Here is a 20902-nt window from a genome sequence, read left to right on the forward strand (position 1 = left end):
TAGTTTTCGTGCCGGTCAAACTTTTTTAAGTTCGACTAGGTTTATAAAAAATAAAAGGAACATTTGCATCTCCAATTAAATTTGTTATGAAAATAGATTCAGTGATCTAATGATACTAATTATGTACTATAATTATTAATATTTTCTTATATATATTTGGCAAAAGTTAAAAATATTTGACTACTCGGGAAGCGCGAACGACACTTATTTTGGGACGATGGGAGTACACCCACAGTACCAAAATGAATGCATATCTCATACTTCTAGGAGTCAAACAAACTTAAGTTTGTTCAAATCTACATAAAAAATACTAAGATTTATAATATCAAATATTATGATTTGATTAATCATATCATATATTTTTAAACTAATCCTATTTAGAAGTACAAATATAAATAATTATCTTTCTATAAATCTAGTTAAACTTGAGATTTGTTTGACTTCTCGATGCGTGATGTGTACTTATTTTGGAACAGATGGAGTACAATGAGCTCATGGATGGTACTAATGTGATGTTCTAAAATACTCCCTCTGTCCTAAAATAAGTGTCGCTATGGTTTTCATGATGGTCAATTTTTTTAAGTTCGACTAGGTTTATAAAAAATTAGCAACATTTCTATCTCCAATTAAGTTTGTTATAAAAATAGATTCAATGATCTATCTAATGGTACTAATTATGTACTATAACTATTAATATTTTATTATATATATTTTGTCAAAGTTAATAACAAATTAGATGTACCAAAAAAAAGTAATGAGGCGAAATACATATAGAACATGCACAAAAATAATAAGCATAGAATGGTAAATACTCATCAGCAGTCCGAGAAACATGAGTATAAAAGATTGCTAATTAGAAGGCCAACGGATATGAGAATAAATTTCTTAGATGCCTAAAGGCAATCAATTAGGACTACCAATTTCTGCATTAGGTACAAAGTAGCTGCAAAAGTAGTTGTACGACCAATAGGAGATGCCTAAAGGCAGTCCGAGTGAATTCTACTCCCGTTGTTTCCAAAATCATAGATAAAAGGTACAAAGTAGTTGTATGACATCATGGACTATTCTATATATATAAAACGGTATTGAGTAGCTGTATGGCCTAAGCAGATGATGCATGACATCGTGTTCAGCATTTACCCATGGCTGACTTGTACTAAGTAGCTACTACTTCGTCCCTTCCAAATCATAAATCGTTTTGACTTTTTAGGTACATCAAAGTTTTTATCTAGACATAACATATGTTTAAATACATATTTAAACACTTTGATATAAAAAAAAAGTCACAGCGACTTCTAATCATCGTGTTACACCGTTTCCCTCTAGTCCTGCACCGTTTCCCTCTAGTTGACCTGCACCGTTTCCCTCTAGTTGACTTGTCACAATGTAGTTTTTTAATGTACCTATCTGGCCACCAATAGGGGATGGTAATGTACGGAGTACTGTCTGCTGACCACCTAGAAGGAATGATACTGATGTGATGTTAGCAATATTTGTATCTCCAAATGATTTTATTATGAAAATAGATTCAATAATCTATTTAATGATACTAATTATATACTATAGCCCTGTTCGCTTGTCTTATGAGCCGCAGCGAAGGAACAGTGTTTTTCTCACACAACAAATCAGCGAACAGTACTTCTAGCCATGGCTTTTCAGTGAAGCAAATATGGCCTATAAATATTAATGCTTTCTTATATATATTTGATCAAAATTTAAAATCTTTGACTTTTTAAAAAAACAAGAATGACACTTATTTTGTGACGGAAATTTGGGCTCTAGCCACTATATTTTGACTTTTTTTATGCTGAGAAATTTTGTTGATAGAATAGGGCTGCAGCCTGCAGCAGTACCACCAGCACTACTCTGTCGAGTAGTAGTCAGTAGAGGCAAAACAGCTAAGGAGGTTATGGATAGTACTGATGTGATGTTTTAAAGAATGGACGTATAAATACTCAATTCGTTTTAAAATATTTATGACAAGATAATTAAATAAAAATATAATTAATGTGTGCTAAGCATCATTTTAAAAACATTAGGAGTATATTAAATCAAAATAATTTGTATCTCAAGTATGAACATATGACAACTAACAACATATGACAAGTATGGTGGGTGAGGGATGGGAGAATAGCAGTGAAAGAGTACAATGGACACCAGGAGAGAGCGTCCAGTAGGACATCAAAGCCAACATTTTAACACGTAACTATTACAATACCTGCAAATAGCCTATGAACACCCATAAAGAAACATCCTGCTACAGTACAATAGTACGTCCACTTTAGCGCTACTGGATTGGAAGCAGCAACTCCAATACACTTTTAGGCGATTGAAAAAAATTTCAAACCGATGAATAGTAGCACTTTCGTCTTATTTGATAAATATTGTCTAATCGTGGACCAACTAAGCTCAAAAAATTCATCTCGTGATTTCCAACTAAACTGTGCAATTAATTATTTTTTTTACCTACATTTAATGCTCCATGCAAATAGCTAAAAATTGATGTGATGGAGAGAGAGTGAAAAAACTGAGGGTAACTAAGGCCTTAGTCAAGCCAGAGCTGCCACAGCATTGCGGAGGTGAAATGATTATTTACTCGTGTACTTTCCAGCTGGACAATTCCTCGGCCCTCCCCCTTCGTGCCTTAGCTTCAGCTTTTTTAAAATTTCCTGTCGATTTGTTTCAGAGTTAATATAATACACGCCTTCGTGCCTTAGTTCCAGCTTTGTTCCAATCAGAAGCAGCAACCGTGAGAAATAAAGGACATCATATATATGATAGTAATCAGCAAAAACAAAGAGGCAAATAAATACTCCTGAATAGTATGAGAGTATCAGTAAGGATTAGCAGCCTGTTCGTTTGGTCATAAACGATCATGGATTATAAGGCAGAACAATATTTTTTTCTTACACCAAACCAGCCAGCAGTAATAATCCACGATCGTTTCAGCCGAAATGAACAGGCTGTAGTTCTTTCAGCCAGTGGAACTAACGAGATCCAGAAGTACGAATGCCACCCTGAACCAACAAATTGTAGGTTATCGTTGTAAGTCCTAAAAATACAGGTACTACTAGGCAAACAAATTGAGATCAAATAAATGACCGACTTCAAAAACTTAGCTAGAGGCCCATTCACAGAATGGTTAAAATATTAAGAGCAAGCATTACGAACAAAAGAAGGAAATGTTAGCTAGCATTTGCCTTCTTTTTATAATTAGCTCAAGTTATCAACTTGTACAACATGCATATCTCACATTCATGGCAGATTTGAACAGACGATATTTTTGGATTTATTTTAGAAAAATTCTTTGCCCACAAATTAGACATACTAGGGTGCACCCCGCGCTTCGCTGCGGGCAAGGGGTGAAGAATGATTTGACTGCTATAATATTGAATAAGCCATATCTAAAAAACTTATTATGTTTCAAGGTATGTAAAAAAAAGATGCATCCACCTATATAAGAAAACATGTCCAACGTACCTGACGTTGGTATAAAGTGACATACTGAGATTTGGAGTTGTACAAAGAAAAAGGCCAATTCTTACATGGGCGATAGTTTGCTCAACCTATAACAGAATCGACATGGCTTCCAAATCTCGAATTCTAGGAAACTGTTGCATAACTGTATCAGAGATAAGGCAAGAAGTGGCTTTCTCATGTTGCAGGAAAACCATTCCTTCTTTCGCCTCATCAGTTTAGTGCCTGCATTGGGTGAAATTTTTCATTCAATGAAGAGCTTGCTGCGTACCGCAGCACACTTTTAGAAGGCACCAGTCCTGTCACTTGGTGAGGTAATGAATGTTCATGCCACTGCAAAGGAAAATGAACCTGAAATTTTAGATAAGTCAGTTACCCTACCCTATGTGATTGAATAATACTGGCAGCAACAAACATCACTCTATGGTGAGAAAATGAACCTGAAATTTTAGAAATCTTGAGCTGAAGAAATCAGATCACAAGGCTGCAAGGAAAAAAATCAGATTAACTTCCTATACCGCTATAAAGTTAGTTAATTGGTATTTTGAGCAATCGCATGTAGCTTGCAGGGAAAAAACTACACGTAAGATGATGGTTGGGACCTCAAACCTCAGAGTAAATGCGAGAACAAAATAGAGTTCAATTAAAAAAGGAACTGCATGGAAGTCATACAGCATACATGATGTCCCGTTAAAGCGACAGGCGTAAAATTATAACAAACTGAAATGCAAAATAACCTTTGATCTGAAATTAGAATAAACCACAATGCATAATGTTAATTTGAAATCCAGCAGATATTCCTTATGATAAGTAGACAATGTGCGTATAATTTAAAAGGTTTACATGTGAAATCTAAGTAGCTTAGTAAGTGGGTCTGGAGTTGAGGTCACTATACCTGCCTATTTCATCTCTCTGTAATAAGCCTTACAAAAAGCATTGGTGTGCTGACTATAGAGAACATGCGTATCACAAGTTCATAGAATGTAATCATCTATCCAATGGACACGGACATATATGTATATCTTCACATCAGAAGCTCAACGTGGCTGGAGGCACGAAGCAGGCAGTTATGAAGCCACTGAGTGTTGCTAGGTTTGTTATAGGAATAGAGAAATTACAGAAACAACAAAATGAAATTGCACTTAATAGAAATAAAAGCAGACCATGAATGAATTGAACTTTCTAAGATGCGTCCAAGGAAAATTGAGACATTCAGGTTCGATCTCAAACCCGGGCACTGTCAGACAATTGATCTAAGCAGTTTGTTATAGGAATAGGGAAATTACAGAAACAACAAAATGGAATTGCACTGAAAAAGAAATAAAAGTAGACCATGAATGAATTGAACTTTCCAAGATGCGTCCAAGGAACCTATATGTAACTCATTGAGACATTCAGGTTCGATCACAAACCCGAGCACTGTCAGACGAAGCAATATGACAAGCAGCTTAAATTTCTGAGTTTACCAAAATGAATATGGCTAAAAATTTAGTAACCAAAAGTAGGGAGTAATGGAACACACAGAGCTCCTTTGTAAATAAGCTGATCACAGGTGTATCAAGATTGCAGTAGCTACCTTGAGAGGAACTAGGCCCTGATCCAATATCTGAGTGGACATCGATATGCAAATGCTCTGCAATGATGCTCCCCCTGACCTGTACTCCAATCACCTCAATGACGTCGGGCATCAGGATGGAGCGATAATAGCTGGAACCATATATTAAGAACATAAATCAATCTGGAACCATAGATCAAGAACCAAATCGTTCGGGGGACATAAGAACCGTCGATGAAGAACCAAACCAATTTGGGGAGCTAAGAGAGGCTGTACCTACGCCAGTGATGGAGAGGCCGACGCTGATCCCTGCTCGTGTTGCCGCGTGGGGGAAGACTTTTTTTTTTTTTGATTGAGGGTGGGCCGTGGGGCGACGGAGAAGCGGAGGCGTACGCGCAGACTGCACATCTGCGCACCGGCACCACTGAGCATCTGTGCCGCGCAGACGCTGGGGGTGGGGGAGATGAAGAGGCGAGGAAGCCATCTGTACGCGCAACCAGCAGCATGAGCGAATCGTATAGGAGCTACGGAGCACTGACGAGCGGACATGAAGGGCGTACCTGATTGCGCCATCCTCAGAGGCGGCCGTGGACTCACACATCAGCGACGAAGTGAGCGTCGGAGGAGACGATGTTATGTAAGGGCCTGTTCGGCTGCTCTGGACCGGCTGGCTGGGCTGGTCAATCAGCTGATTTGAATCAGCCCAGCACAAGCCAGGCAACAAGCTGCTGCTGCTGCTTGATTTGAATGAACTGGATTCAAATCAAATAATAGCACCAATGAAATATAGTTGGCGTCAACTCTCAAGCCCATTCAAATACATGTCAGTCAACCAGTAACAACATTGACATATACAAATTAGTACCAACCAGTTCTAATACCATTTCATTACATCTCATTCAAATGTGCTTTCAAGGCCATTGAAATAACACTTCATTACAACAACAGTGAACCATTCAAATGTGCCCCCCACTCAAACCTGCTGCATCTGGATGCATCTCGTTCTGAGGTCAGTGTGTTCCTTACCTTGCTCCATAGTTTCTGTCAGCATGGGGAGCCCCTCCATTTCTTCTATGCTGGGATTGGATGATATGTGGCAAGAAGTATGGGACTATTTGACTGTCCACACTTCCTTAGGCAAGCTACACCTTCTTCCTGGTACTCCTGCGTGGTTATCCAGCACTCAGGTGCATCCTGCATGGTCCAAACAATACGCAGGGAAGTATATTACTAGCAATCCATCATGGTGTAATATGATTCTGCATGACAGCACATATACAAGAATTATCTTCATGATTCCAGCAAAAATTGCACCTACCAGGTACACCATGTGCTTTCTCCGAGGAGGATCCTCTATCCGCAGTCGTAATTTCTATGCACAATGAGAGGCAATGTGTCACAGTTGGAAACAGAGAGCAAACGCTAAAACTGAGATGAATGCATATCCTTTCAGAAAGTGTATTTGGATTGTTCTGTCTATGAGTTCAATAAGTTTATGCACTTATATCTTCTATTTGTAAGAAAGGAAAAGCGCAGATTATTATCTAACAGAAATTTGTTGTAAAGGTCAACAGAGAAGAATAACAACTGTGGACCAACGATTACAACAATGCAAGGTAGAACTTCAACAATCTTACAACTCGGCTAGCGATCAACAATTTCCTTCATGCCATACAAATATAATGCATGTATATTACCTTCAGGCCATCTTTGTTTCCCTTCAAATCTACATCAAGATAGCGATCAAGAATTTCCTTCTCCAATCGTGTAAAAAAGTAGCAACTTGTTAAGCATATGCAACTCGGGTAGAAACTTATATGAACCAGGAAAATAATCACTACAAGAAACATTACAGGCAATCAGCTGATTTGAATCAGCCCAGCACAAGCCAACCCAGCTGCTGCTGCAATTTGATTTCAATGAACTAGATTCAAATCAAATTATGGTGCCAATGAACCATAGTTGGCCCCAACTCTCGGACCCTTTCAAACACATGTCCGTTAACAAGTAACAACATTAACACATACAAATTAGTATCAACCAGTTCTAATACCATTTCATTACATCTCACTCAAATGTGCTTCCAAGGCCATTGAAATAACACTTAATTACAACAGCAGTTAACCATTCAAATGTGCCCCCAAGATAATCCTGCTGTATCTGGATGCATCTCATTCACAGGTCAGTATGTTGCTTACCTTGCTCCATAGTTTCTGACTGAATGAATTCTTGTATGCAAAGATGTTGTACCAAGAGCAATCAAAGCATCCTTTATCTTGACCATCTGTACAAACCATAAGGTATTGTTTAGGAGCAAGGGGTAGAATTCTCATTTCTCAATGAGACTTCCACAAATAAGACAAGATGCAGTGCTTGTCAGCTAGTAAGAGCCGAGGGTACTTGCACGCCAAGAGCCGTGGCTCCGATGGCGAGTTCCTCTCCTACATCTGGCTCCAATTTGCAGTAATTACAACAACTCATTCAAATTTCTAAGATCGAATTACAACAATTCATTACAGCAGTACATTCATGACTTGTCCATAACACTACTACTTGGAGGATTAATAGAGCATTTACAAAACTTGTAGGAGTTGCACAAAATATTTGCATCACCTTCAGCAAAATGCGCCTTCTAATATGCGCATGTACTCCATGTACAACATCAACCTACTCTGGCATACAATCCTACAATTTCTAATTGGTACATTTCAGTACACTAACCTACTGACCTAAGTGGTATCTGTACAAAAATTGTACTCTTTTCTAGGCACACAAGATTAAGCATGAAGGCAGTTCCCAATGGGTGCAGCACCTCTGCACAATCATTGTCCCCACATTTCCAAAGATATGAACTCTCTAACCACTGACATACTGTTACTAGCATTGAGCTCAACCCAGGGAGATGGTGGGTAGGTAGGGGATCCTAATCCATGCTCCCTACTGAACAAGTAATTGTGGAGTGCAAAGCAAGAAATTATAATAATCTTTTGCTTTGTCCGATGGCAGTACGGTACCCATCAAGAATCTGCCACCGGTTTTTAAGAACCCCAAATGACCGTTCTACAACATTGTGTAGCCTAGAATGGGTCAAGTTAAATTTCTCCTGTCGAGACATATTATCTACAGGTACACCCCTAAAGTCATCCAGATGGTACCTTGTATTTCTGAAAGGACCCATGTACCCTGACTCAAGTGCGTAACCAACGTCCACCAGATAGTAGCGGCCTGCAACACATTAACCAATTGCACAATTAGGTTTTGCGGACTGCACAAGCTACAGAAACAATGTAACACATTATTCTTTGGCAATAGTCACTCATCGATGGTTGTAGTGCCTAGCTTGAGGTGAAGAGCACGATGAAGTGGAGGACGCTGCTAGTGTGTGTAGCGTTATGAAGCACTTGCGAGCGGTGCACTGAAATAAACAAACACAATACCACATTGCCAATAAAAATTACTGTGCACAATGGAACATAATACATTGGCTTTGAAGAGAGGGCAGGTTAAATGGTATTCGCATTAGACAGCTGCTCAACTAGAAATAACTGAACAATAGCTAGAAGCAGGTTGCAAGCCCGGATAGAAAAAATAGAAAACATGAGTTCTACATATGAGGAGAATTTAACTTTTCTTATACAACTCTGTTAACCTTTCAATTGATAGAACAATGGCATTGAAGTAACCCGTAGCTGTGATTTATTGTTGGGGTGTAATCTAAGCATGAAACAATCATCTCATTGGTTGCTTTTCTCTGAATCTTGATCAGTCGTCAGCCTTAAGCCCTTAACAATGTCAGTATCAGTGAAGACTTCAATAGTGGTAGCATTTCCTTTTAAGTACTGGCCTATGTAGCTAGTTTCATATGAAAACCTTATAGGCTACTAAATCCCTATGAAGAAGTGTTTGATTAATAATGGACATAATTGTAAAATCAAGAAGTGCACTTAACCAACTACCAAATTAATGAAAAAGAAGACAAAAATGATGGTTGATGAAAACGAAAGGAAGAAATAAGAAACCTAACATTTCATACATATGTCTGCTTTCTTTCAGAATCCAACAGGATGTCAGAAACAAATGTACAATCGCACATGTATTAAATACAATGGAAATAGCAGTCCAAATGTGCCCATAATGTTCATACAAAATCAGATACTTGTAAAGAAAGAAAGGTTTTTGTTCAATGAAGAAGGTGCTCACTGGTTACTGAATAACATCACCTGTAGTTTTAGCTGATTAGTTCCAAGCGTCCCCGGATCCGTGGGCGGCGCCTGGGAAAGACCTGCAAAAAGAGCACGGGGGGGGGGGGGGGGGGGGGGGGGGGGGTGGGGGGTAGATCCGGAGGGTGTGGACGACGGCGGCCCTCGCAGTCGGAGGGGGGGGGGGGGAGACGGAGACGACATAACTGGGGTTGAGGGGGGAAGACGAAGGCGGGAGATCCGGAGGGGGGAGGGGAGACGGCGTCCTCAGAGCCGGAGGGGAGGCGAGTGAAGGACGGAGGAGGAAGATTAGGAGGGGGGGACGACGACGCCGGCGGATCCGGAGGTACCTTGTCGACGGCGGCGGGTTCTGGGAGTGATGCGGAGCTCACGTTCGTCGCGGAGACTGTCGGCCGCGAGGGGGGCCTCTCACGGCGGAGAGAGGCAGGAGGGGACGGAGGCGCTGATAGCAGCTGGGGGCAGGCATGGCAAACCAGAGCTGACGAACGCCGCGGCCCGCGCGGAGGAAGGAGGAGAAGAGACGACCGAGCGCAAACCCTAGCCGCGCGACGCGCAGGGTGACAGACTGAGGGAGGGGAGCAGAACGCGGCCGTAGGCGTTGGCTTGTAGTCAGCCGTTCGGCTGGACCTGGGCCGCCGAACGGCTGGGCTGATCAGCCCAGCCAGCCGGTCCAGAGCAGCCGAACAGGCCCTAAAGCAATAGCAACAGCCAAGTTCGGACCCACATAAAAACCCTGCAGTTTTTTATTGTGACAAAAAGCAACCAATTCAAGCACAAAACAATCATAATAAATAAGAACACTTGGAACACAACACGATGTTTAGGATGCAGCCCTTCCAGAACTAACAAAGCTAGGCACAAGCAGCAATAAGTCCTACAGTTCTCTGTTTGAAAAAAATGCAGGGCATGATGAATCCCACATTTGCAATCAACCAAAAAATGGAATATACAAAAGGAATTAGCAAGACAAGCAGCATTTTGAAGTGTACCTCAAGTCAATAAACTCTTCTAATAACCTATTATGGTGGTCTTGTACCACCCAAGCAATTGCCAATCCAACAGTTGGCTTCAAATCTTGAATTAGTTGTAGCCCCTTATTTAATTGGTCTTCAATAGTTGTGGCACCTTTGTTTCAGTCCTATTTATGTCAAGATTGATTTTAATATCTTGGGATACGAAAGCCTTCTGGAAATTAGTTGATAGATGAGAAATTCAAACAAACCTCGCTGTGGCTATTGTTAGCCACTCCTTTCATTTTCCTTGCCCAACTGTAGCAGACTGAGTTAGCAGGGCGTGGCTGCATACATGAGAGAAAGATTGAATTGTCATGACATGAATTATTATTCTTCCCATTTATGCAGCTTATAAGTAGTTGGGGTTCTGACCCTAGACCAGCCATAAGGATCAAGTGTTCTATCCTGAGTTGGTTAGGTGATAAGTGCTGAAATCAGCTCTTATGAGTCCTTTTATAGCAAACTCATGTTGTTAGAAAGACTAAACTAATGCAAATAGAAAGAGGGGCAGCTTTCCTGTTAGTTTTGAAAAAAAAAAACATCTAATTCATTGCATGTTGTTGTTTCTCTTCTAAAAGAAATGATGGAATATACAAAAACTTTTGTAAAATGTAATTCCTAGAATGCTGCCATTTCTATCGATAAAGAGAAGCCAAGGCTCGCTAACCATTTTTCATGATCGGCTCGAAATAAAATGTTCAGGGTACTTTCGTCCACATCAGTCAAAAAGAAAAGAAAAAAGAATAAATCAAAAACCTATGAACAGATTAATACATTTAAGGAAAAATATTTAGGAAGTTAGTAAGTAATGTGCATAATTCATGTTCATTAGTGAACTCACATGATAACTGTCAACCTCAGACTAAATATTCTCACATACAAACATGCACAAAATACTCAAGGCATACCTTACAAGGAATAAACATTTGAAATAGACAATAAGTACCAACTCCATTATAAAGCCACAACAGGAACATCTTGGGCAATCTATCAACGCTGAGAAAGAACCTTCTATTTCAGAGAAAAAAGTCTTTACCTTGAAAACAATTAATTAATGGGACCTCATTTAATTTAATTTTGATAAGGAGCTCAGTTTCAAAATTTACAGAAAGTTTTAAAATTAACGGTGACCCAATAAAGGTATCAAGTTCAATAGAATAAAATGTTAGTATGAGCAAATAAAATGTTAGAACCTATGTGCAGTCATACACATGAGCAAATCAAACAAAATTCGTTCAGTGAGAATGATTTTCTCCGCCGTTCAGAAAGTTAAAAGCTACATACAGAGGAATCGAATCGAAACCTAGAGAGGATGCAAAGTGAATTGAAACGTACAGAAAGCTGCACTGTGGCATCGAATAGGAATGTGAGCAAATCAATTCATTAGAAAGGTACCTTCGTGAAGAACAAATCCCGGATCTGAAGACCTAGATATGAAATCCCAGGTCAAGAATCTGGCACTTCCCATGGAGAGAGAGAGAGGAAGGAGGAGGGACGAGGAGCTAACGCAACAGCGCCGAAAAGAGAGGAACAACGGCGGAGAGGAGCTCAGACAAAGAGGTAGGAGCAGTGCGAGAGAGACGGGGGAGGAGGAGATAGTACCGTTGCGTGCTCGTCGCAGATGTGCCGCGGTCTGACGGAGGCCTTGGCGGCGTCCCAGTAAGAAGGCGACGGCGGCATTGTAGGAAGATGGCAGCGGCGGCGCAACCCCCTACGTGAGAAGGAGACGGGACCAAATGGAAGGGGATACGAGACAGAGAGAGAGAGGCGAGTGTGAACAGGCTGAACAAGCCGAGCCAGAGCAAACGAGCCAAGCGCCCTGAGCCGGCTGCATGCATGTGGTCCACTGCTGCGAAAAGTGACATGCACATGGGGTCCATAATAAAAAAGCAGCCAATCAGGAGCTCGGAAATAAGCTCCACGGCCGCTGATAGCTAAGGTTTATTCACTCTCCGCTGGCGTGCGTGGCACGAGCAGGCCTGGGCGCGCCGGCGAGCCGCCGCCGCCGCTGACGCCGCGCGTGGCTCATCCTCCGCCCAGCTGGCAACGGCGCCTAGGAGCCCTGGGCGCGCCTTGAGTGCTGGCGCGAGTGTGGCGGCGACGACGTGTCCGATAGCCTGGGATAGGATGCTGCATCGCGGCTTGAAGATGAGGTAGAGGACGAGGACGAGGATGTTGAGCGTGACGGCTACGTGGCGCGCAGCAGGGTCACGACGGTGGAGACTGCTGGCGGCATTGGTTGGGTGCTCGCTCGCCCTCGTGGCCGCGGCGGGCGTGCTCGCGCGCTCGTGTGACGACGGTGGTGGCGGCGCCTGCTCGTGCGCCCGTGTGCCCGCAGCGGGCCTGCCCATGCGACCGCGACACCTGCGCGCACCCGCGTGGCCGCAACGTCGGCTCGCCGACACACCCGCAATCTGTTTGACAAAATGCATTGGCAAAGAACTGCTTCAGAGAGCCTAGTCATCATGCCACATCAGCACGAGAAGCCAACGTAGACAACTATGGACCTAAGTGGTACATCACAAAAAGTTTGGATAAAAAAACCACTTTGAAAGTTAATGAACCTAACTGAAACCAGCTCACAAGTTAATAGACATATGTTACATTTAACTCTTTTACATAATACTCAAAACCACCTTTGAAACCAGCTAAGGGGATTTTAATAGTTGTAGGATCACCCATGTTCGGTTTTAGAGCTTAAGGTCGAGAGCTAAATTACACAGTTTGAGGACTAAAAGTGGATTTTTTAAAATACAATGAATTAAACAGAAATGGTGTACCGCTATATAGCATTTAAACGGGATGTAAACGAGCCAAATAACTATTTAGGCGAACAATGGTTATTATACAACTCACAATGCCTAGATTAATATTAATGAACCACTCGTATCTTTTCTGAAATAGATTATGCTGGCAGCTTGATTTTATAAGAAAACCATAGACCATATCGACGAGCAATACATATAGTCAAACATGAACAATCTTCAGTATCTTTTTCATTTCAGGCAAACACACATTCGCTGACAACCTTGCAGTCACTGAAAATTATCTGAGCACTAGAGGAGAACCGGTCTCTGAGCTTATTCACTACCAGCTCTTGTTCATCTTCATTTTCTGGAAATTTATGTTTTACTGACGCTGTACTGGTTGCTTCGCATTCCTTACAGCGCTTGTCTTTCAAAACAACCGACTGTAAGTTAGAAGCCCGCTCCATCACTGCTCCTATAAACACTAGATGTTCTTCTGATGCATTGAAACCTATGATTTCGAGCTCTTTCAGTGGCAAATGCTTCGGGTATGCAAACTCTGACACTTCCCATGGCGCATTACTTCTTTTAGCACACAACTTAGTTACTTTCTCGTCCTCCTCACATCGATGGTCATACACCTGCATATACATGTAACATGTTTTATGAAGCGAAAATGATTAAATGAACCAAGTTCTTATCAATAATCACAAATATTATTTGCAGGGAACTAATAGTACTGAGCGACACATAGCACGTGCATATGCATGAAAACATGTGGCATTCCATGATGGCAGCTAGGAGTCATGTTCATTTCTTCCATATATATGGTGAACTACCAATAGTTCTTGCATTGCATCATCTCTCACGAGGTGATAACTTTTTTGAGAATTTTAGAAAGTGCCTACTGATTAGTATTTCCAATGTAAGTATCATTGCAACAAATCCATTAATTCTATTAGGCGCACTCTTCCACCACATGAACCACTCAGCAATATTCATAAATGACAAAGGCATAAAGGTCACTGGATATTTTTTTCTTGATAAAAAAGGTTTTGCTCAATTTTATTATTAAAGAAACAAGCAAAACTGCAAAAGTACCTCAACTTCAAGTATCTCGAGGGACGGCGCAACTTCAAGAAGAGCTATTGTCCACAAAAGGCCAAATCCAACAAAGATATCATATATACACAAGTTCCTCAAATTGCTAAATGCTGAGGAAAGTTGGTGTTTTTCAGGTAGTAGCCAAATCTGGAGAGTTGAGAAAGAAAGAATACAGGAAAAAATGTTCAGTTAGTGAATGAAAACAAGAAAAAAATGTTATGTGAGTATTTGGCCAAGTATATGCTCCCTAAATGAATGATAACAGAATCAATCAGTTCTATATGATCATTCAATGTAATTAAAGAAACCTATATCAACAAAGTCTTCCAAACAGTAAGACACACAAAACATAATTTCATTGTTCTGCTCTAAAGTTAATACACACTGTTTAGCTCAAAAGTTAATACTATGCCTAGGCATAAGGCCAGAGCTGATAACTGTAGAGACAGTAGTGATTGAATATATATGTATTACCTTTTGCCCGAGGAAATCCAATGATAAAGTATTTATACATGCCGCACCACATAGAAACTCACTTAACTTGAATTGTTCCTGATGAGGTGGCATGGTTGAAAAGACTTCCACTTCCTTGAGGCATGGGATGTGTCCCCAAGTCAAGGGCACACATTTAGTTAGCCAAAATCCACATATGACTTTCTCTAGCATTGGAAGGCAATGCAACTCAATTTGTGAAAAATAACAGTGGAAAAGTTCTAGAATGTTGAGTTTTGAGTTTGGTGCGTCTATCTTGAATGTTGATTGGAAGCCAGTATCACACCGGCCGAGATAAAGATAACGAAGTTCCGTGCATACATTTGCAATAAGATTATGTAGATCTGATTCCGCAAAGGTCGCATTAAAAAGGAGGAGCCTTGTGAGGCAACAAGATATATTTGGATAGTTACCAAAGAAACTATTCACACCATTAGCATGTTTTACCATTTCATCATCACTGACAGCGCCCAGGTTCCTCTCAATCCCACTTGTGAGCTCTATATCTTTTACCATCCCATTTTCAACCACTTCATTAACAAGATGACCGATTTCACTCGAATAACTGTTGGCAACAATTAGTGAAATACAAAGTCTGGTGATGATTGTCTTCCGGCAGGACGGAGACAACATGCTTCTAACTGCTTCTGTCAGAGATGACATTGCTTTATCAATGTGATCATCCACTGTGGGATCGGCATATGGTTCATGAAAGAAGTCCATCATATCTATGTTTAGTTGTCCGAGCAACCACGGAAGGTGTCTCCATCGTGTGGATAGGACACTTGCCCTCACTGATGTTGTTAAGTCGACATTTTCTAAGATTGAGAGCAAAACATCGTCATTTAACTTGCTTATCATGTCTTCCCCAACTTGCTGCAAGATCAAAAGCAGTTAATATTTTAATGCAAAGTTTCCACGTAAATTCGTACCAATAAAAATATAAATATATTAAAGCAATAACATATAGTCCATGGGTGAACAAGTCCCTATATACTCTACATATCTACTTGTCTCTTCTGATTATAGTCTATATCAAGTCCTTTTGGCATCCCTAGCTGTAGGCCAAGTGGTGTAAACACACTGGAACTAAACCAGTTCTGTTGACCAAATGCTAAATTACTCTCTTCTAAACCTGATGTCTAGAAAAAAACAACAAAACAATATATTAATCTTACACAATTATCAGCCTTATTTTAAATCCTGTGTAAAGGGCTTCTTCCTCTGATTCATAATGTATGTATATTTGAAAAATCGACAATGTTAAAAAAACTATGTTTGAGTTTTTCTTTGGTACATAGAATTTATTTAAATTTTCATATAATGCCATACGAGGAAGAACAATATAACCTTAAGAAAGTAACTAGTTAACAGAGATGTTTCAACATAGAACTTACATGGGTATGTCCGGCCTCGTGTGCCATCAGGAATACGACACAAGCTTGCAAGAATTCTTGCGTTTAATTATATATGGGGGGTGTAGGTCCCTCCAAACGCAAGCCTAGACCAGCCTTCAATCCAATTGTAAGACTTCGATTGAAGGTGCGAAACAATTCTGTACTCTTGTGTCTATATTTGTATATGGCAATGCAGATTCCTCCAAATACAATTGGATTGGAGGGGCCTTCAATCTGATTATGAACCTTTGAAACTGGAGATGGAATAATTGTGTACTTGTGTTTATTTATACAGGCGTGAGTGTCTCCAAATACAGATCGGACCAGCCCTTAAATCTGATCCGAATACGTTTTCCGAATTATCCGAGTCGTCGATGGGGGCATTTTGAAATTGAAAAAGAAAAAAAAAAACGGAGGGAGAAAATGAACTGCACTCCGACCTTAAGTCCGTCGACCATTGCAGGCAGGAAATTATTCTCTTCGAACACAAAAAGGTTTGGATCGTGGGGCAGGGGCGCCGGGCTCACGGCCCCGGCGATGCATGAGGCGGAGGCAAGGGTTAGCGGCGGCGTGTGGGTGTGGTGTCGGTGGAGGGGAGCGTGGCGGCAGTAAGCTAGCGATGTTTTGGGAGCTCCGGAGCTGGTGGCGGAGTACTCTGGACGGAGCGGAGTTTTTTTTTTTTTTTTTTTTTTTTTTTTTTTAGGAACCGGAGCCGCGGATGATGGAGATCGGCACACGGCAGTAGGGCGGAGCCGCGGATGATGGAGATCGGCACACGGCAGTAGGCTAGCCCGGCCAACAAAAGGTGAAGGCCAGCTGCCGCGTTGGACTGGGCCAGGGCGTTGAGCTCGCGAGATAGCAGGCCATGGAACGGTTTTTACTAGCCAATAGATCTATTTAAGACCAGACACGCCTTAACCGCATACTATACACGATCAAAATTGATATAAAACAACCGATAAAACATAGCTCATTGTTTAAGATGTAGATTGGATCAGTTTAGATTAATAAACGATGGGTTAAACAGAATATAAGGCCGATCTAGATCAATCCTAATCGGATGAAGTGATATTGTTGTAATTAAATAAATAATAGAAGCAATAAGCAATATCGGTAACTTAATGAATCTATCCGAAGGAACGCCACCCTTAGATAGAGCCGATAACTTGACCTTAATCTAGTTCGAGCAGTGGAGGTCGGCCGGATCGATTCAGCCGTACTTGAACTAAACAAGAATCGATAACTAGCTTATACCAGAGTCGCAGTGGAGGTCGATCGAATCGATGCAGCCGTACGAACAGAAGTATACAGCCTGTTCGGGAGGCCGTATTGTATCGTGGATTATTTACTGCTGACTGGTTTGGTGTGAGAGAAAAATACTGTTCTCGGCTGGAAATTTACGATCGTTTACGAGCAAGCGAACAGGCTCATAAGCCATGACGGTACTTACAGACAAGCCGGAGGTCGACCGGACCGATGCAGCCCTGCTAACTGAAGAACTCGTCAAGATCTACTCTACTGCTACTCCTAAGGGGTGGCCGGAGCCGAAAAAAGTAAGTAACTTGTATTGGATTGATTGTGTGTCCTTTACAATAGCCGGGGTCTGATATTTATATCCGGAGCCTAAACATGCATCCTCTTCGAGCACGACTCATTACAATCTTCGACATAGAAGAAAATATTCCTAATTTAAGATAATTTGGACTCTAATTTTTTCCTTTTTGTAGAGTCCGATATGTAGTTTTCTAGCGCCAACCGTAGCTCATTATTGCTATCTGCTGACGTCATCCAAAGAGATCCGAATCCAGAGTCGTATCTGAGTCATCCAAAGAGATGGCACTGTTCATCATCCCAGCAACACGCTCAGCACTAACCGGACGCTGGCAGCAAATCGACCGGATGCAGGACTGCAGCGTCCGATCGAGTATAGAGAGGTTCTAGAGCGGTGAAATTGCGACCGGGCGCTGCGTGTGCAGTCAGTAGCAGAAACGCGGGATTTTATCCCCAACGACTACTTTTTCAGTGGGGCTTATAAATAGACCCCTAACCAGCTATTTGAGTAGTGTGAAGCTAAGGAAACATATCTAGGGTGTTGATACATCATTTTTGTGATCTCCACTTATATAGTGCTTAGTGATTCATTAGGTGATTAGCGTAGGTGCTTTACGAAGTGCTTAGGTTTATTAGACCACCGCTTATGCACTTATTCTAGGTTTAGGCCTAGTGTTTAGTGAGGTTTGCACACCTCTTATCACTCGGTGCTTGCGCGCACCATTATTGTATATCGGAGGAGCTTGTAGTCTTGCGAGATCACACCAACCACGTTTTTGGTGTGGCCGCCACCGTGTACCGAAGGGAACAAGGCCCGCGGCGGTTCGGCTGGAAGCTTGATAGTGAAGACGGCAGGGAGCATCTAGGAGAGACTTGCCAGAAGACACGTCGGAGACCCACTTGCGCGTGTGGAAGGCCTGAGGTTATCCAAGGAGTTACCCGACCGGAAGCTTAGCCCTTGCGAGGGATTCCTAGCGATGGGCTCCAACGAGGACTAGAGGGAAGCTTGTGCGCTTCTCGATACCTCGGTAAAAATACCGGAATCATCGACGAGTGTTTACATATCTCTACGTTGCTCTTTAGCTTTCGCATTTACATTATTTACATTACTCTTTTTACGGTAGAGATAGCAACACACTAGCAAAATCGTAGTTGCACATTTAGATAGTTTATCTTTTTGCATATATTTTGTTCAGGTTAGAAAAAAAATTCATAGTTTAAAAGTAGAATTTTAAGATGTCTAATTCACCCCCTCCTAGACGTCACGATCCGCTACAATCGCCTCTCTTTACTGTTGGAGAAGGGACGACAGCACGTTACGTAGTAGTAGGCCAGATTGGACAAGGTCCAAACTAACAAAATAACCTCACAGGCCCAACAGTTCTGTTTCTTTCTTAATGGCTCCTTTTTGTATTCGTCCAAGCAGTACCGGTGTTTTTATTTATCCTTTTGAAAACAAATGTTTTTTGTAAATAAAGCATTAGATTTCAGAATTATTGTGCCTTCTATGACGGTCGATCGCCGTGTGAGCTATAAGGAATGTCTGCCAGAGGCCAAAGCTGCTGACCGCTGGTGAAGTTCAGTTTGGTGTCTCTTTGGTCTTCGTTGGCATTTGGAAATTGGATTCATATAGGACATACACCATAAAACATTTTGTTTCCAAAAACTATCTGAACATTGCAGGAGATCGTGTCTCCCATAAGTTTCTTGAACATCATGTCCCGCTAACTATTATCCTCTGGAAATGCACGTTGTGGTGATAGTCTTTCAAAACGTGGGAGTGCAGCTACCTCCTCACACATGTACCTCCTCGCAGTCCTCGTGCTGCTAATCATTCAATACAACTCTTTATAGACCGGAAACTTGCTGTATCACAACCCCTAAAATGGTCATTTGTTGCTTCACCAGACTAAACCACTAGCCTGGACCCTCTTTGGATAGCCGTTCCTTGTGGCTTTTGAACTCAGATGCCTTCCATGAAAAAAAAAATGTTCTTTTACCAAAAAGTCTCCCGTCTTTCTTCGGTTTCCACTATGCACCGAGATGCTCCATGCTCTAAATTCAAATGGAAGCACAATTTTATATAAAAATGATAGTAGTCCATCATTAGTCCATGGTTAGCCTATTGTCCCAAAGAATTTAGACAACTAAAGTTTAATCCAAAGCTTTTTTTGATACATGGACTGGCTAGTTGGTATGAACTAGAGTTGAGCCAAATATGTATTAGTGTGTGTGCCGTGACAGTTGGCGGCGCTTGCGTAACATCCCGGCCCAGGGCTTAACAGGATTAATAGGATATTCATACCAACAAGTTGCAACTTCTTTTCCGGAAGTCCATCTCTAAAGAACTATGAGGTTAAGCGTGCTTGGTCTAGAGCAATTTCAGGATGGGTGATCGACCGGGAAGTCCTTCCCGGGTGCGCATGAGTGAGGACAAAGTGCGCAGAAAAGACTTGTGTGGGTCTGTGAGGACAGTCTATGTCCTAAAAAAACTGCCAGATGTAAGCGGGCCCGGCCTTGTAGAGGCGGGACGTTACGGAATGGTATCAGAGCCAACTCTCGCGCTTTTACAAGCATGTGTATCGTAGTTGCGCAGGCATGGTGCACATGGCTGTGGTGGTCCTAGAGTGGTCACACAGCATGGCACATGCGCTGGCACTAGACACACGGATGTGGCCAGGTGGTCCTAGAGTGGTCACACAGCATGGCACATGCGCTGGCACTAGACACACGGATGTGGCCAAGAGGGGACGTTCCTGGCTTGGGATTGATCGACGAGGACGTCGGTCTCTTAAGGGGGTGAGGATGTAACATCCCGATCCAGGGCTTAACAGGATTAATAGGATACTCATACCAACAAGTTGCAACTTTTTTTCCGAAAGCCCATCTCTAAAGAACTCTAAGGTTAAGCGTGCTTGGTCTAGAGCAATTTCAGAATGGGTGACCGACCGAAAAGTCCTTCCCGGGTGCGTATGAGTGAGGACAAAGTGCGCAGAAAAGACTTGTGTGGGTCTGTGAGGACAGTCTATGTCCTAGAAAAGCTGCCAGATGTAAACGGGCCCGGCCTTGTAGAGGCGGGATGTTACAGCTTGGGAGATGTATCGCTGCAGGATTATTGGAGGAAGGCTTCGTTCGGCTAGCTGGCCAGCTCACTACAGAAACACTATTCACGTCCAGACAGAACAATATTTTTCTCTCACAACAATCAGCCGGAACAGTATTTTTGCTTATTTTCCAGTCCTGCCGAACAGCCTAGAAGTAGACAACACGTCCATGCCCACGACGCAGCGGCGACACCCCATTGTTAGGGTATGGAGGGAGCATCTCCGGTCTTAGAAAAGGAAGC

General features: G+C 41.9%; 2 protein-coding genes and 1 long non-coding RNA gene across 9 annotated transcripts; all 3 read right to left on the reverse strand.

The window, feature by feature from the left end:
* Positions 1-3308: 3308 nt before the first annotated feature.
* On the reverse strand, positions 3309-9213 carry LOC136542712 (uncharacterized). 7 transcript variants are annotated; one of them, XM_066535273.1, is made up of 11 exons: positions 8373-9213; positions 8188-8257; positions 7231-7316; positions 6730-6789; positions 6347-6404; positions 6059-6226; positions 5593-5784; positions 5309-5516; positions 5054-5184; positions 3918-3961; positions 3309-3828 (listed from the first exon to the last, which is right to left on the reverse strand). In XM_066535273.1, the coding sequence occupies exons 1-6, from the start codon at positions 8472-8474 to the stop codon at positions 6216-6218; spliced, it is 387 nt and encodes a 128-aa protein (XP_066391370.1). In that variant the 5' UTR covers positions 8475-9213; the 3' UTR covers positions 3309-3828; positions 3918-3961; positions 5054-5184; positions 5309-5516; positions 5593-5784; positions 6059-6215. The 7 variants fall into 7 exon arrangements, with proteins under 7 accessions (XP_066391370.1, XP_066391371.1, XP_066391369.1 ...); XM_066535274.1 differs by having other exon boundaries at positions 3310-3828; positions 6730-6786; positions 8373-9207; XM_066535268.1 differs by having other exon boundaries at positions 3322-3810; positions 6351-6404; positions 8373-9186.
* A 187-nt stretch (positions 9214-9400) lies between these two features.
* LOC136542713 (uncharacterized) lies at positions 9401-11991 on the reverse strand. The gene is made up of 3 exons (XR_010780763.1): positions 11868-11991; positions 10475-10549; positions 9401-10390 (listed from the first exon to the last, which is right to left on the reverse strand). It is a non-coding gene; the product is annotated as an uncharacterized lncRNA (long non-coding RNA).
* A 1245-nt stretch (positions 11992-13236) lies between these two features.
* Positions 13237-16083, reverse strand: LOC136547374 (uncharacterized). The gene is made up of 4 exons (XM_066539330.1): positions 16006-16083; positions 14591-15484; positions 14114-14263; positions 13237-13653 (listed from the first exon to the last, which is right to left on the reverse strand). Exons 1-4 carry the CDS (start codon positions 16030-16032, stop codon positions 13267-13269), a joined length of 1458 nt encoding a protein of 485 aa, XP_066395427.1. The 5' UTR covers positions 16033-16083; the 3' UTR covers positions 13237-13266.
* Between the last annotated feature and the right edge of the window lie 4819 nt (positions 16084-20902).

The sequence above is a fragment of the Miscanthus floridulus genome, chromosome 3, assembly GCF_019320115.1.
Source record: "Miscanthus floridulus cultivar M001 chromosome 3, ASM1932011v1, whole genome shotgun sequence".
NCBI lineage: Eukaryota > Viridiplantae > Streptophyta > Magnoliopsida > Poales > Poaceae > Miscanthus > Miscanthus floridulus.

What these genes read in the sequence shown, in the direction of transcription:
- LOC136542712 (XM_066535268.1), bottom strand. Translation starts at nt 8,474, where the DNA reads ATGTGGTATTGTGTTTGTTTATTTCAGTGCACCGCTCGCAAGTGCTTC. An exon ending in CATCGTGCTCTTCACCTCAA is followed by an intron (nt 8,258 to 8,372) that starts GCTAGGCACTAC and finishes AATGTGTTGCAG; the next exon opens with GCCGCTACTATCTGGTGGAC. An exon ending in GGTCCTTTCAGAAATACAAG is followed by an intron (nt 7,317 to 8,187) that starts GTACCATCTGGA and finishes TGGTTTGTACAG; the next exon opens with ATGGTCAAGATAAAGGATGC.
- LOC136547374 (XM_066539330.1), bottom strand. Translation starts at nt 16,032, where the DNA reads ATGGCACACGAGGCCGGACATACCCAT. An exon ending in ACGAGGCCGGACATACCCAT is followed by an intron (nt 15,485 to 16,005) that starts GTAAGTTCTATG and finishes TTGATCTTGCAG; the next exon opens with CAAGTTGGGGAAGACATGAT. An exon ending in TCGAGATACTTGAAGTTGAG is followed by an intron (nt 13,654 to 14,113) that starts GTACTTTTGCAG and finishes ATGTATATGCAG; the next exon opens with GTGTATGACCATCGATGTGA.